The sequence below is a fragment of the Arachis ipaensis genome, chromosome B9 (genome assembly GCF_059453495.1).
Source record: "Arachis ipaensis isolate K30076 ecotype BB chromosome B9, ASM5945349v1, whole genome shotgun sequence".
NCBI classification, from domain to species: domain Eukaryota; kingdom Viridiplantae; phylum Streptophyta; class Magnoliopsida; order Fabales; family Fabaceae; genus Arachis; species Arachis ipaensis.
The window spans coordinates 15,601,587-15,618,178 of NC_142444.1; the positions used below are offsets into that span (position 1 = coordinate 15,601,587).

General features: G+C 34.2%; 2 protein-coding genes and 1 pseudogene across 2 annotated transcripts; 2 read left to right on the forward strand and 1 right to left on the reverse strand.

Moving 5' to 3' along the window:
* The first annotated feature begins 4,848 nt into the window (after window positions 1-4,848).
* LOC107619534 (uncharacterized) lies at window positions 4,849-8,235 on the forward strand. The gene is made up of 2 exons (XM_016321824.3): window positions 4,849-5,489; window positions 7,626-8,235. Exons 1-2 carry the CDS (start codon window positions 5,204-5,206, stop codon window positions 7,994-7,996), a joined length of 657 nt encoding a protein of 218 aa, XP_016177310.1. The 5' UTR covers window positions 4,849-5,203; the 3' UTR covers window positions 7,997-8,235.
* A 324-nt stretch (window positions 8,236-8,559) lies between these two features.
* On the reverse strand, window positions 8,560-11,786 carry LOC107615138 (LRR receptor-like serine/threonine-protein kinase EFR; annotated as a pseudogene).
* A 1,787-nt stretch (window positions 11,787-13,573) lies between these two features.
* Window positions 13,574-15,591, forward strand: LOC107615137 (uncharacterized). The gene is made up of 7 exons (XM_016317245.1): window positions 13,574-13,835; window positions 13,945-14,102; window positions 14,217-14,534; window positions 14,718-14,806; window positions 14,924-15,030; window positions 15,227-15,461; window positions 15,573-15,591. Exons 1-7 carry the CDS (start codon window positions 13,574-13,576, stop codon window positions 15,589-15,591), a joined length of 1,188 nt encoding a protein of 395 aa, XP_016172731.1.
* Window positions 15,592-16,592: the final 1,001 nt, after the last annotated feature.

Here is a 16,592-nt window from a genome sequence, read left to right on the forward strand (position 1 = left end):
GTTTTTAAATGAAGATTCAAATATGCTATCATAAGTAAATTAAAAAAAATATTTTTCAATTATTAAATTATTAATAAAAATATCCTCTAAAATTGTTAACAATAAAAATATTTTAAAAATATTTTTAAATTTATTAAAATATTAAAAAATACGATTTCTTTGGTAAATAAAGTGCATACAAAATACATAATTAAAATTTAATTTTTAAATTTTATGTTTTAAAAATATTTTTTATTACAATAATGTTCTACATCCATGCAAAAAATACATCCAAGCTATCCAAGCAGTTTTGGCTAGACGCGCCTCCCCCACCCCCAACTCATTTGTGATACACGCGCTCTAATATATTAACGTAAACCTTCTCTGCTGCAACCTAAACCTTCTGCTCAACGTAAAGCTCTCCTAGTTCTTCTCTGCTCGCGTTCTTCTTCTTCGTTTTCTTTATCGATTTGCATTGCATTCAACGTAATAAGCTTCGTCGTTCTTTTTTGCTCGCGTCCATCTTCTTCGTTTTCTTCTTCAATTTGCTTACGTTGCATTTATCTTCTTCCCATTCTTCTTCGATCTGCACATAGTATTTATCTTCTGAATAAAAAAAAATGAATGATTCAACTTCAAATAAGTTGAATGAGAGCGATTTGGATTATTCTTCTGAAACGAATCAAGGTGACGAGGTTTGGATTATTTTTTAATCGAATTGAATAGAATGTAATTACTAAATTGAATTGAATGGACGCAGGTGTTCTGAATTGAATTGAATTGAATTGTATTGATAATCTCTAAATTATAGACATACGTGTTTTGAATTTGATTTTATATAATGGATAATGTTCCGTTTATTTAGTACTGTACAATTGTTTCACCATAATAACGTGTTCGGTTCATTATGCAGAAAGCTATTTGAATTTAAATTTATATAATAGATAATGTTCCGTTTATTTAGTACTATACAATTGTTTCACCATAATAACGTGTTTGGTTCATTATGCAGAAAGCTGTTTGAATTTAAATTTATATAATAGATAATGTTCCGTTCATTTAGTACTATATGATTGTTTCACCATAATAACATGCATGTTCTGTTCATTATGCAGATCAGGTGTGTTGTGGATAACAAATTGCCCCAAAGGTCGGAATGACTTTCAAGATACTAGAAGAAGTTGGAAAGTTCTACAAAAATTATTCTAAACTTGTCGGTTTTTCTACTGAAATAAGGAACACGACTCGGAAGGGAGACGAGATTAAGAATCAACTAATCGTATGCAGCAGAGAGGGGAGGTAGAAATCTAAGATATTTCCAACTCTGAAGACAAATTCCTCAGCCAGCATAAACTGTCCAGCCAGGATCTATGTACACATGTTGAAGGACGTCGGTCTTTGGACAATTTCCAAAGTTGTTTTGAATCATTCACACCCCTGCTCTCCAGATTGGACAGAGATGCTCAAACAACACAGGGAGCTAAGCATGTTTGTGCGTCGCACCATCGAAACCAACGAGGAAACTGAAATCAGACTGAGCAAAAATTACCAATCATTCAGTTTTTATTAACATAAATTTCCATTGATGTATGAGCAAATTTCGGTTCACTGAAGTTATAGGAAGGTTAACTTCTGACTAGTGTTAGTCTTTATTGAATAGTCACTTTTGTGTGTGTTTGATATTAGCTTTTTGAAATTCTTTATTGAATAGTCACTTTTTTGTTTATTGAATAGTCAATTTATTCTGTTATGTCAAAGAGTTCAAATGTTTCTAAAACTAAATACTGATAGCAACATTTTTTTTTAAAATGATCTTTCTGCAATATTGATATATGCACTTTTTTGGTTCATTCAATGTATTAATTTCGGTTCATTTGTGTTTTGGGGCTCTTAATGTTTGATAAATACCCTTATTCCATTCACTGTGAACATGGAACAAAACAACAGCCAGACAGTTCTAACAGATATATACATTAATATCTCATACCAACAGGACAAGGACTAATCCATCTTGAATCAGATATATACATTAACATTAGATTTTTAATAACATTTACATTAATATTCACTTATATACATTGAAAGAAGCCGTGTTTGCTTTTTTAAATAAGTTAAACAAAATAGTGTTAACTACAACCAGTTAAATAAAGTATATCTTATTTACTATCTATATCCCCAGATGTGAATTTACAATAAGGGATGGAGAGGGCAGCAGATGGCTTTGGAAATCTTATTGCTTTAGATGCCCGAATCACTTGATTTCTGATTTTGTACAGTTTGTGCAATATAATATTTGGACCATATTTGAGTTTGAAAGCATCAATTTCTTCCTAAATTTCAATTGAAAGGAATTAGTTTATTTGAATGAAAGGGATAAATATATTTAATGTGTACATATGCTTACATTATAGCACGACTTCTGCTTTTTTGTCATCATCATCTTTTTTATTTTTTCTGTAAGCACAAAAAAATTTGGTCAATACTTCACTCAATACACCGACAAGCATAAGTATGCATATTTTTAATTAGGTGAATCAAAATAGCCAAATCCACTGAATCGAACACCATTCATGTTTTGAATAAAACGTGATAAACATTCAATCAGCAACAAAAGTATTTCTGCATGCAAAAGAACTCAACTGAACACACTAACAATTAGGTGAATCAAAATACCCAACTCCACTGAACTGAACACCATTTATGTTATGAATAAAATGTGATAAACAGTCAATTATCAAGAAAAATATTTCTTCATGCAAAAGGACTCAACCAGGGGCGAAGCTACATACATAAAAAGGGGGGCAATCGCCCCCCTAATTTTAATTTTTTTACATGTAAATTATATGTAAATTTCAGTTTAGCCCCCCTTAAAATTTTATTTTAGTATTATTTTATTGTGTAAATATTTTTGTCCTCCCTCTAATATTTCTTCTAGCTCTGCCCCTGGACTCAACTGAATACACTAACAATCAAGTAAATCAAAATGGCCAACTGCACTGAACTGAACACCATTCATGTTCTGAATAAAACGTGATAAAACATTCAATCATCAAGAAAAATATTTCTGCATACAAAAGGACTCAACTGAACACTTAACAATCAAATGAATGAAAATGACCAACTCCACTGAACAGAACACCATTCATGTTTTGAATAAATTTGATAAACATTCAATCAGCAACAAAAGCATTTTTGCCTGCAAAATGACTTAACTGAACACACTAACAATCAAGTGAATCAAAATGACCAACTCCACTTAATTGAATGAAAATAAGAACACATTTCCATTCCTATGCCCTAATTACGCAAAAAAAAAAAAATCGATTAAGAATAAGTTGATCTACTAAATAAAGCAACTCAATTCAGTAAACCTAAAATGCAACTAGGAGAAACGCGAAATTGCGAGATTTTAAATGAATAGTAGTTTTTAATTTATCATACCTTTCGCAATCTCTGTTGTTGTTTTTGTTTGTTTTTTCTTCTTCCTTTCGAAATCTTCTCGCGATTCTTGAGTAGAAGTAGTTTTCACAGAGAAAACGATCAAGTTTTGAGAGATTTTGAGAGAGATTCGAAGTTCTCTAGTAGCGGTTTCAAGGTTAAAGAAGGAACGATGTTTCATAGTGAAGGCGCGAATGAATATTAAATGTTTTCGTGGGTTTGGGTGCGTGTAATACATGCTCATTTAATGGGATTGGTTTTTTTTTTGTGTTGGTCTAGTTTGGATGAATTTGGATGGAAAATTATATGGATGTGTAGTTCATCTGTTTTTATTATTGACAAAAAGCTATGAAACTTTGAGAGATTTTGAGCGAGATTCGAAGTTCTCAAGTAGCAGTTTCAAGATTGAAGAAGGAACGCTGTTTCATAGTAAATGCGCGAATGAATGTTAAACGTTTTCGGGGGTTTAGGCACGTGTAATACACACTCATTTAATGGAATTGAGTTTTTTTTTTTGTGTTGGGCAGTTTAAATGAATTTGGATAGAAAATTATATAGATGTATAGTCCATCTATTTTTATTATTGACAAAAAGCTATAAAAAAAGAGTGAATACTCCACCCGACCTCTGACAATTATCTCGAAAAGACAACGAGGCCAAAAAAAAAAAAACACCCAATTCGACTCGTGATCTTTTTTTTTTGCACAGAGACCTCGTTGTTTTTTCGAGATAATTGTCAGGGGCCGGATTGAGTTTTTTTTTGTATCAAATGCCTCGTTGTCTCTCGAAATAATTGTCAGAGACTATTTTAGATTTTTCTCTAAAAAAAAAAAATCACTGAATATAAAATATTAAATTTTCAGAACAGTAATATCTCATTTTCTTAAATTATAATAGAAAACAAAACAACATCAAAATCTTCTATAATTTTTTAGAATATATAACTTCTATAAGGTTATAATATTTTGAACTTTTAACAAATTTGAAAATAATTTTAACTTTTTTTTTTAAATTTTAATGGAAATTCAAATGCGCTCTCATAAGTAAATTGAAAATTTTTGTTTTCAAATTACTAAGCCATTGACAAAAATATTCTCTAAAATTGTTAATGATAAAATAATCTAAAATATTTTAAAATTAAAAAAATAAAAAATGCTATTTTTATAAGTGGTAAATAAATTTTATATTTAGTAAATTTAAAATAAGGAGAAGAATAATGTATCACATTTCTAATTATTATTTCAAAACACGACATCCAAAATCATATTTTCTAATTTGTTTCAGACTTCAGAGTATACATTTACCAATAGTGTAATTTTGTGACATTTGAATATGTTTTGAATTTTTAACAAATTTGAAAATAATTTCAACTCTTTTTTGTATTTTAAATTCCATTATTTTATTTTATCCCAGACTGGTCTCTCTTTTGTTGTAAATTGTGTTATCCTTGTCTTGTAATGTACTTTACCTTTTGAGTGCGACACAGTGACTCACACGCCTCTTCCTACTTCTTAAGCGCTTCAACTTCATGATCTTCATTCTTCTCCTCTTCCTTCAAACAAAGCAAAACCCTTTTTGCAACCCAATACACTCCTTAATCAGACAAGTGTTCATACATTACTAACTCACTGAACTCGCATGTGTTCCTTTCCTTCTTGTTTTCATTGGTTGGCATAAAGGGTACCTTTTAATGAAAGTATATGTGGTTGTTGGGGTAGTAGATTCCTTCCATTTCTCTGATTTCTTTGCAGTGGGGTTGGTGTGTTTATAGAGAAAAAGAAAGAGAATGATTCAGTTGTTGTATATGGTTCTGTTTGTGGAGTGTGTGATGGGGTTTCTTTTGTTAGTGAAAGTTGGGCCATTGAGGGAGCTTGTGATGAAGACAATTGAACAAGTGAAGATGGGGAAGGGTCCAGCTACAGTGAAGACAATTGCTGGGACAATGTCTGTTATTCTGATTTCAAGCCTCATGAGTATTGTCAAGATCCAGAATAAAGGTGCTAAGCTTGGTACCATGTCACCCATGGATCAAGTTCTCTGGAGGACTCATGTGCTTGAAGCTTCACTTATGGGTATGAACATTCTTGCTTCTTGTTCTTTTAGCTCATGTGATCCTATTTGTTTGTTTGTTTGTTTGTCTAACACACATAGTTCTTAGGACTTTGCTACATGTATACAAAAATCAGTCGAAAAAAGTCCGTCACCAGTATAAAATACATGCTGGAATACAAATACATGTTGAAAATAAATTAAATTACACATATATTTATACACAAATATATTAGTGGCTGATTTTGGTGTACAAATAGCATTTTTGTAGTTGTTATCATAAGTGACTAGTTAACAAAGCTTTTTCCCACTAGGTGGGGTCGACTACATAGATCAAAGACGTCATTGAGTAGTGTCCATGCATTGGGGTGCGACGAAGTTTTACCTTGGCTGTCGCAGGCCTAACATAGCCCTATATGGAAAATGTTTGAATGAGAGAGAATAGGAAGAACAGGAAGCTCCTTTTGGAGTCGGCATTAAGTAATCTACATCGGTATCAATACCTTAAAAGAAAGGGCTTCCATGGTTAAAAATGGCTGTGTAGAAATTTGGCACATTTCTTTTGTGGTTGAATTTTAAGGAAATTAAACCAATTGCAGCTTATTTTGTTCCCTAGTTGAATGTGATTCCTATAAAACTCCACTCTGTGTATTGTAGTACTTCATAGATTGTGAGAGGATTTCCTTAAATTCAACTAGTTGGTTCTGTATTCAAACTTGGTTTAGCTTTTCTTTGCCTAAGCTGTGATACTGAGAATTTAGGACTAAGGTAACTGAATAACTTGAAAAAGCTTGATGAATAATTGAAATATGATCAAGCCTCTTGCCTTAGGATCAAACTTGGTAAATGGAAAGTCGGATCTTCTGTTATGTTGGTGTGTGTTCATTCATTGATTATCGAAGTATACGGCATATACTTCAAATTTTTATAAATTGTTGATGTTTTCTCTTCAATTTGTTTTGAATATTCATGTAATTATACTGACACAAGTCACAATAGAATTGACAATAATAATTGTCTTGTTAAGTACTAAGTGGTACTAAATCTGATGGAATAAGTAGTACTGGTATTTACAAGTTGAATGAGATGGTGACACAAAGTAGAATCTATTGTAGCATTAGTTTTGAAAAATGAAAAGAGTGGTGGTAGTGAAGGTATACTCATGGTGATTATTGATGCGGGTGTGCTTCAACACAGTCGTTTTTATCGGTTTTGGACCTGGTGGATAAACTAGTGTGGTTAAAGGAGTGGGGAACATACCAATGTGGTGTGGCTTAGTTGGCAATGCAAGATGGGTACGTGGGAAGAGCTTCTGGGTTTGATCCCCACTAAACACACTCCCTTGAAGGACGAAGAGCCTTAATTGTGACTAAACCCTGAACCAGATTAGTTGGTCCCTACTCCCTAGTAAGACATGTAGATACCGGTTGTTACCATGTTGGGAGCATTAACTGCTGAATGCTTTCTCATAAAGCATATTGGATTCGAAATTTTAAAGTTGAATTGATAGTTCTTAAATTGCTACTTTTGCGCATAGATGTACCTTGTAGTTCCATGCTTCACTGAGAACTCATTTCCCTAAATGGAAGTACCAATTTGTAGGCATTGAGTAGAGCTCCTACTTCTTTTGTTGTGTAAATCTTATGAATATGTTTATGGTAAGACATAGGACCAAATGTTTGTGTATTAGTTGGGCAGGAAAAGAATAAGGAATTAGGTGTGTCTTCAGATGTACTAAAGTGTCTATAGGACTAGTAATGTTTCTGTTTGTTTCATGATCATTTTGATTAGCCATGATTCTTACTCAATCTTATCATCTATATTTTCATTCTAAGTTTGGCTACACGTATGTTCTTTTTCTTGCTGATCCTTTAATTACCAATTATAGTCCATCAATCTTCAGTTTATCACTATACATTCAAAAACTTCAGTCACTATCTGATTTCCTTCGGAGTTGTGGACAAAGCCAAAGTTATACTTTTCAATAGCCAGAAACTTGCTTAGAACTGAATCCTTGATGAAATTCCCATTTTCATGGTTGGTTCTTTGATTTTCAACAGCATACAAAGTTTCATCTTTTAACCTTCGCCAAGTTAAATATATATTGACATTTTGTTACAAAGCTGAATCTGCATGTATGCGATAATTCGATGTTGCAGGTTTTACATTGTTCCTTGGATTCATAATTGATCGTGTCCACCATTATATGCAAAAGCTTAGTAAGTTACGGAGTAATGCAGGAGCTTCTAGAGAAGAACTGGAGAGCCTTCGGAAAGAAAACGTGCTGCTTAAGGAAAAGCAAGATAAAGCTTCCAAGGAGATAAAGCAGCTAAAGGAACAAATTTCAACTCTTTCGGAGAGTTTGAAGAAGATAAAGGCGGAGTCCGAAGAGAAGGACAAAAGAGTCGAAACTGCCGAAGCTCACGTTGAGTCGCTTCAAAAACAAGCCGCGGATCTACTACTCGAATACGACAGGCTCTTGGAAGACAACCAGAATCTTCAGGCTCAAGCATCACGACACAAGGTTTGAGGAAAAAAAGTAGAATTTCGTTGGCGAACCGAGTTTTTAGGAAAATATATCATTGTACCATCATTGATTTGGTTGCGAAATCACATATGATTCCTTTGTTTTAGATCATTGCTTAACAGTTGCCTCATTCTCATCTAGTGGTTTCTTTTTTTTTTCAATGGAGAAAAAGATTTTGGAGTTGGCAGTTTTGTAGCTCAGAATTATTGACGATACGAATGAAAATCTAGAGTAGCATCATAGAACAAGTTGGCTTATTTATTTTTTATTTGTGCTTGGAGATGCATCTTGAGATTCAAATTTTATGCAAAACCTAGTGCTTTAATGCAAACTTTATTGTTGAAAGTTAAGCAAATAATTGGGCTGAAAATTTCCTATGTTTGTAAAAAGGCTTAATTAATTGAAAATGCTCCAATACACTATCATAATTCATGAGTTGAATAAAGATGGAACTATTAATAAGTTGACAATGAAGACAAAAGTTATGGCAAATCTACAGATAAATAAAGGAAATTCCAACCAAAAACATACAAATCTACTATTAATAAGTTGCAAACTTTGCATTTCCCTATTTGTTATTGAACAGATTTATTTAGTAGCATTCATTTATATATCAATCTCGAAGAAATACATCTTTGGTAAGGTTTAGCTCCCTAGTGACATCTGCCATGTTCATTCTTTCATTCGGTGATTCAACTGAACAAGCAAGTCCAACTCTAATTAGAGAAAATACACACATGGTTAGCTTCTTTGTGTAGTTTTCTTCTTCTCCAATTTGTTTTGGCAAAAGAGTTGAGTCCGTAATCTCTAGAAGATTGTGTGAGTATGCCATCTTCACATAGTTATGAAGATTGTTATCATCTTTTAACATTTCTTCCATTGGCCTCCTTCCGGTCACCATTTCCAATACTAGAATTCCAAAAGAATACACATCACCTTGCATTGACACCTCACAACTCATTCCATACTCTGTGAAAACAACATGCCAATATCACATTTAAAAAGTGAAAACAATAAGATTATGTTTTTCGCTTTCACTTCCTCATTTAGAATTTCCTTTTCACAATTTTAAAAACATTGAAAATGGAAAGAGAGAATAAAAATTTAAACTAAAAAAGTCCTTATAAGATTGGATGAAACAGATTATACCTGGAGGAGCATATCCAATAGTTCCCTTTAACACAGTTGTGCTAGATTGATTATGAGGATCACCATTAGTCATTGAGAGAAGCCTTGCTAATCCAAAATCAGTCACATGAGCAACCATGTCATCATCAAGAACCACATTCTCTGGCTTTAGATCACAATGAACAACAGGTTGTTCACATCCATAGTGAAGATAATGTAATGCAGATGCCACATCGATAACAATATTTAGTCTTTGAGTAAGGTCTAATGTATATAGCCTATCTGTGATTTCAGCACTAGGATGCAACCACTTTTCTAAGCTTCCATTAGGCATGTACTCAAACACTAATGCTTTAAATTCTTGGCCGCTATAATCTATGCTCGTGCAACATGTTAAAATCTTCACCAGATTTCGATGCCTGATAAATTTTAGAGCATTACATTCAGCAATGAAACTCTTGTGAGCTCCACTCATTTGAAGGTTTATCACCTTTATGGCGACAAACTTGTGTTCAGATTCAAGGAATCCTTTATACACAGAACCAAAGCTACCAGATCCAATCAAGTTACTGGTAGTAAACCCCTGTGTTGAATGATGTAGGATTTGGTATGACACCATTGATGGCTGACTTGTTGATGCTGTCAAAGATGATGTTCTTTTTTTCTTCTTGCTCAAGAAAACAACAACAATTGAAAGCAAAGTAAGGCATACAACCACACAAATTACGATTATGGCTAGCTTCAAATTATGGTGATTGTTCTTGCCATAACGTTGGCAGGGCATGGTGCAAGATGTAACTGTAAGACACCTCCACAAAGCTTATTATTGCCAACAATTGAAATTGCAGTTGCATTCTTGAATACACCCTCTAATGGTACCTTCCCTTCTAGCATATTGAAAGACACATTCAAATATGTTAGAAAAGAAAGCCTCTGCATATCTGTTGGAATTGATCCGGATAAGTTATTTTGCGAGAGATCCAAATGAGAGAGGCCTTTCAATGAAGCTATTGATGAAGGTATCATGTCACTGAAAGAATTACCATGTAAGTCTAAATATTCCATACTTGTGCACTTTCCAATAGTCATAGGAATCTGGCCAGATAGATAGTTATTGGAGATATCCAAAGTTCCAAGGTTTCCAAGAGCTCCAACCTCAACAGGAAGAGTGCCATTCAGTGAATTATGAGATAAGTTCAGATTTGTGGACAAAGATGAAAGGCTAAAAACTTCCACTGGTATAGCACCACTAAAATTGTTTCCTGAAAAATCTAAGTACAACAAGTTTTGCCAATTTCCAATACTTGGTGGAATTTTCCCATGAAACATGTTATTTGAAATTCTTATTTCAACCAGTTGAGTGAGGTTACCCAAGGAGAAAGGTATGTCACCAATAAGTGGTTTGCACCCAAACTCAATAGTTGCATTTTCTGAAACTTTCCAAAAGAATTTGGAACAAACCCGGTAAGGTGGTTATATTCCAAATTCAAGGTAATGAAGTTTATGTTATTGCATATAGTTTCAGGGATAGTTCCATGTAGGTGATTAAAATCAAGACTAATTTCAGTGAGTTGAGTTGATAAATTCCCTATGGAGTTGGGTAAAACACCTCCAAAATTGTTGGAACTCAAAACCAAACTTTCCAATTCAGTACAATTAATCAAAGATGTTATGAAATCCAAGTCTAGAGCTAAATCACTACCAAGATTGTTGTAGTTTAAATTTAGCCAATAAAGATCCTTCAGGTTTCCTAGATTTGGAACTTTTCCAACAAAACGGCAATAGCCAATATAAAAAAGTTGAAGGGAAGATGCATTCGAAATAGAAGTTGGAATTGGACCTGAAATTTGATTCCCTCCAATGCCAATCTCTTGCAGATTGATGAGGTTGGAGAACATGTTGGATGGAAGAGAGCCTTGAAACTGGTTATCTGCAGCATAGAAAATAGCGAGCGACGACATATTGTAAAGCGAGGAAGGAAGCTCCCCGGACAGTTTATTGGCACCAATGGCAAAACCTGATAAGCTTTTTAATTTTCCAATTTCTTCAGGTATCTTCCCTTCTAAGTAATTATAACCCATAGGAAGAATACTTAGAGAAGAGATATTCCTTATGGAAGATGGAATTTCTCCAGAGTAGTTATTCTTGTTAAGACTCAACATTTTTTGAAGCTTCTTAAGAGTTCCAATCTCCATTGGTATTCGGCCGTAGAGACTGTTATTCGACATGTTTAGAAGCCTTAGCTCCGAGCAATTAGCCAAACTGACAGGAAACTCTCCTGTCAGTTTGTTATCCGGGAGGTAGAGTTGTTGTAATCTGAACAAACGACCTATCTCCCGGGGATTTCTCCATAGAAGCTATTGCTTGCAAGGTTGAGAGTTCGCAAGAAAGAGAGATTTCCAATGTATGGAGATATTGTGCCATGCAACTGACATTGTTGAAGGCTCAACTGTTGCACTCTTTGATGCTTAATGCTGCATGTGATTCCATGCCAGTTGCAGAAGTGGCTTGAAGTATTCCATGAGCTTAAAACTCCATATGGATCATTGGATATTGATTCTTTAAACTGAAGCAATGCTATAACATGGGTCTCATTTCCTAAAATGTTGGTGGCTAGTGAAGCTTTAAGCCACACAAAGAATACATAAAAGAAGAGGAGTCGCATTGAAGTTAAGAACATTGTTTGGATACTAATTTTTGGTTTGCAAGTTGAAAATTGTAGTGCTTGTTTTTTTTTTTTATACAAAATGGGAGATGCTAGCAGCCGATCATATGTCACTTTTTTCAAAAGATGATGCAAATTGATTTTGTTTTCCGCTGTAATTTAATAGAGAAACCGCAAATTAATTGAGAAATTGTTCACATTGTAAAGATTTCTTTTCTTAATGAATTGCTTTTTGTTAGTCAATTTGTCGGCCATGACAGTTGCAATCTACAAAACTAGATGAGAGGTGGAAAAAAAAGGTGAAGGCTCACATATCTTCGTGTAAAGTTGATAGTTATAGTTGTGATCAATTAAATGATTTAATATTTTTGACTAAATTATTATCTAACGTTTTTATGCTATTAACTTTTCATAAAGACATCTGTACATAAGTTTTCACCAACTAAAAATTATATATCTAAAATAAATATTATTAATAGCTAGCTTTATTATTATTTGCATTCTATGAGTACACACTGAATTGATATAAAAAAGAAGATATCTGATCATGCTCTCTTTTAGCGTTGTGTTCCTATATTTATTTTTTATTTGCAGAGTTAAAAATCATTATTTAGTAGTATTTTTCAAAAGTTTATATAGATTTCATTTGCAAATATATAAGCCTTAAAAGTTACATAAACATACCAGTAAGCATAAGCCACAGATGTTACAGAAATGGCCAAGAACAATGACTCGCCTGTGAAAAATAAACGGGGAAGTTTACTTTGAGAAAAGCCGACATTCTAACGGGATGGATCAAAATATAGAAAATAATTATTAAGACTTTCAGAGTTATGCAGTTCTCTACTTAGTTAGTAATAAGTTTTATCTTAAAATGTCGCTCCATTATCAATTATGATATCAGCATGATCCAAGTAAGATGGTGTCTCATGTATGTTTGATTAATGAGTAAAGTGACCATTAAATTATAAAAAATTTTAATCTCGGAGTAATTAGTTTTTCAAGAAAAAAAATAGTACTAATTAGGTCTTTCAACGAACGGTCGATAAATATGTCTTTCTGTAAATAGATAGTGTAAAATGAAACGAAATTGTTTATATATTTCGTTATCTACAAGGGTACATGTTTCTGCCACATAAATATGAAAACGATGTAGTTTTGGAGAATGAAACTTTCATTATTTTTTGAGTTTTTATATAATCTTTATCAACTGCTTTTTATTTATCATGAATTCTATTAAAATAAGTGATGTTTTGCTCCAAAAATTATTATATACATGATAATTTTTTATAAATAGACATATACGAGTAATTAATGGTACATATAAGCACTACCATTAAGTTTTACTTGATAAATTGATAGAAGAATATAATGTGTCTACTATTTGCTATGGTAGAGGACCAAATTGGTAGGGGAACCAAATTGGTAATTTTTTTTTTGTTTCAAGGACTAATTAGTCCAAAATTAAAATTTTTAGAAGTTTAATTATCATTTTACTCTAAAATTTTTTAAGTGAAATATATAATTTATAGTGTATTTATCAATTTACTTCACACTCATTTATCTCCTTTACAGTGTAAACGAGATATGTGTATTTTTTTAAATTCAAATGTAAACGAGATAAATCAATATGATGTAAATTGGTAAATACGCTCTAAATTACATATTTCAGTAAATAAAATAATTAATTATTTATTTAAAAAATATGAAAGTAAAGATATTAGAAAAAAAATTAAAACATATGCTGTGAGAAATGGTATGTTAGAAAGGAGCTACATTGGAAACAGATGTCGCGTTCTAGACATGTGAAGGACATTGATAAGAACACAAGGTACTTCCACAACTTAGCTTCTGCGAGAAGGAGAAACAACAGAATTGATGTGCTACTCATTAATGGTAGGTTGATAAGGAACCAAGCGAGGATTAAGATTGAGATTAGAGACTTCTACAAGAAGTTGTATCATCAGGAAAAGTCTCCTTTGGTGGGGTTTAGGGACGGTTTGGTGGAAATGATTGGTGGCATTGGAGGTGCAACCGACTCCAGAGGAGGTTAAAGAAGCAGTGTAGGATTGCGAATCTTCCAAAACTCCTGGAAGTGATTGGTACAACATGAACTTTATAAAGAGGTGCTGGACTGAAATTGACACTGAATTTACAGCGGTGGTGTTGGATTTCTTCCTGTCTTCTAAGCTACCGGCGGATGCGAATCTCACTTGGGTGGCGTTGGTCCCTAAGTTTAAGGGGACAAAGGAAATCAAATATTTGAGACCGATCAGTATAGTAGGCTGTGTCTATAAAGTCATTTCGAAAATGCTGGTTAGGAGGATGCGAGCAATCATGCCACGACTAGTAGGTGAGACTCAAAGTACTTTTGTCAAGGGACGAAAGATTCATGATGGGGCTCTTATCGCATGCGAAACTGTTCAATAGATTAAAATGAGGAAGAAGGAAGCGGTGATAATGAAATTGAATTTCCAGAAAGCATATGATAGAGTCAAGTGGAGTTTTGTAGACCTTGTATTGCAAAAGATGGGCTTTGGACGGAGATGGAGGAATTTGGTTATGGAGTGTGTAAGTACAAGTTCAATGTCAGTGCTGATAAACGGATCGTCATCTAAGCCTTTTAAGATGGAAAGGGGTTTGCGACAGGGTGATCCTCGATCTCCATTTCTATTTGTACTTGTCGTTGACGTGCTACATAGGATGCTTGGGGAAGCAGTGAGAAATGGGCATATCTCGCTGCTACTGGTGAGTAGAGATCAGGTTGAGCTGTCACATCTTCAGTTTGCGGACGATACCATCCTATTCTGTCCCCCTGAGGAAGAGACCATTAAAAATTACAGAAGGATCCTATGTTGTTTTGAGCTCATGTCGAAATTGAGTATTAATTTTGATAAGTCTAGCTTGATTCCTATTAACTGTGATGATCAGTGGGTGCAGCGTATGTCTAGAGTGCTGGGTTGTAAGATTGCCTCTTTGCCGGTGAAATACTTGGGGATCCCGCTAGGAGCAAACCCGAGGTTGGTGAGGACTTGGAAGCCCATTATAGAAAAAGTGGAGGAGAAGTTGAGCATCTGAAAAGCCAAAATTCTCAATAGAGCAAGTAAACTGGTGTTTCTTAAATCTGTTTTGAACAGCCTCCCTGTTTATTATTTGAACTTGTATAAAATGCCAAAGGCTATGGCAAAGAAACTGATTTTCCTACAGAGAAGGTTTCTTTGGAGCAAGGAGGATGGAAGAAATGGTATGGCAATGGTCAGGTGGGAGGTGGTGCAGGCTCCCAAAAAACTTGGCGGTTTAGGGTTGAGGATGCTATGGTGTGTAACTCAGTCCTTCTCTTTAAATGGTGGTGGCGGTTTTCAAAGGAGGATTGCCTCTTATGGAAGAAGGTGGTGTGTTCTTGTAACAATCTGAGTACCAATGTGATGCTGTCATCCCAGGTGTTACTTTCTCAGGGGGACCATGGAGGGATATCTGCCAAATACAGTTCAAAGATCAACAAGTAAGACAGAAGATGATTAATGGGTTGGCTATGGAGATTGGTGATGGGAGAGGAACTCGGTTCTGGGAGGATGTATGGTTGCGTAGTGGGTCCCTGAAAGACTTATTTTCGAGGCTGTTCTCAGTTTCAAACCAAACAGGATCTGTTATAAGGGATTGTGGGTTCTGGGACGGGTTAGAGTGGAGATGGAACTTCTAGTGGAGACAAAAGCTTTTCCAATGAGAATTGGAACTAGTGAACCTGTTGCATGAAACTTTAAGACTGGTTAAACTTGCACATGACAGAGAGGATAGAGTTGTGTGAAAATTTGATAAACAAGGTGTCTTTTCTACTAATTCCTTTGTGCAGGAATTGCAGGTGGAAATGCTTCCAGAAGATATAGCAAGTTACAGCTTTATTAAGACAGTTTGGAAAGGTCTAGTCCTGCCAAGAGTTGAATTGTTTGTTTGGTTTATTTTGATTGGAAGGGTAAATACAAAGGAGAGGCTGAGTCGATTGGGAGTAGTTACTCAAGAAGATGTGACATGTGTGTTATGTAATCAAGGTGTTGAATATGGTTACCACTTGTTTCTTGGTTGTGATTTTTCTTGGCAGGTTTGGTGTACTAGGCTGTCCTTTGTTGGAAGACAATGGTCGTGCCCAGAGATGCTAAAGGAACATTTTTAAAGTTGGATTGAGCTACCAACTAGTAAATAGGGGTGCAAGAGGTGGATGGTATGTTTATGTGCGATTATATGGAATATTTGGCTAGAAATGAATAGAAGGATCTTTCAAAATAAAAGAAGAGGGGTTGAAGAGGTTATACAACAGTTCTTCATGAACTATAAAGAGTGGTTAGGTGTGGATCCCTTCTGTTGTTGATGGCATTGTCGAATGTAACAGGAAGTATCTATTAGTGTTACATGAACTTGCTTTAGTCTATTGTCTGTAATTGATCTGTTGTCTTCTACTTCACTTGTTGTGTTGAACTTTTATTTAAAAAAAAAAATATTTCTTTACTTAGGGAAGCAAGCAGGTAAAAATAGGAACATCTCTAATTAAATTAGACATGAAGTGAAACAGAGGCACTTCCTTGGACTTCGAGACTTCTTTCATCTATCTCCACTCGTATTCTCCTCTCGGGTATCCCTCTATTATTTTTCTAGTTTAAAATTTGAAAGAAATTAGCTCGCTCGAGCCCTACTTGGATAGTTGGATCATGCTGACATCATAATTGATAATAGAACGAGATTTTAAGTGGAATGATCAGATAAGTGTGTACTCATGGAATGCAAATAATAATAAAAGCTAGCTATTAATAATAG

Coding starts and splice junctions, on each gene's coding strand:
- LOC107619534 (XM_016321824.3), top strand. CDS start 5,204: ATGATTCAGTTGTTGTATATGGTTCTGTTTGTGGAGTGTGTGATGGGG. Junction 5,490..7,625: donor GCTTGAAGCTTCACTTATGG/GTATGAACATTC, acceptor TCGATGTTGCAG/GTTTTACATTGTTCCTTGGA.
- LOC107615137 (XM_016317245.1), top strand. CDS start 13,574: ATGTCGCGTTCTAGACATGTGAAGGACATTGATAAGAACACAAGGTAC. Junction 13,836..13,944: donor TGCAACCGACTCCAGAGGAG/GTTAAAGAAGCA, acceptor CTGAATTTACAG/CGGTGGTGTTGGATTTCTTC. Junction 14,103..14,216: donor AAGTCATTTCGAAAATGCTG/GTTAGGAGGATG, acceptor ACTGTTCAATAG/ATTAAAATGAGGAAGAAGGA.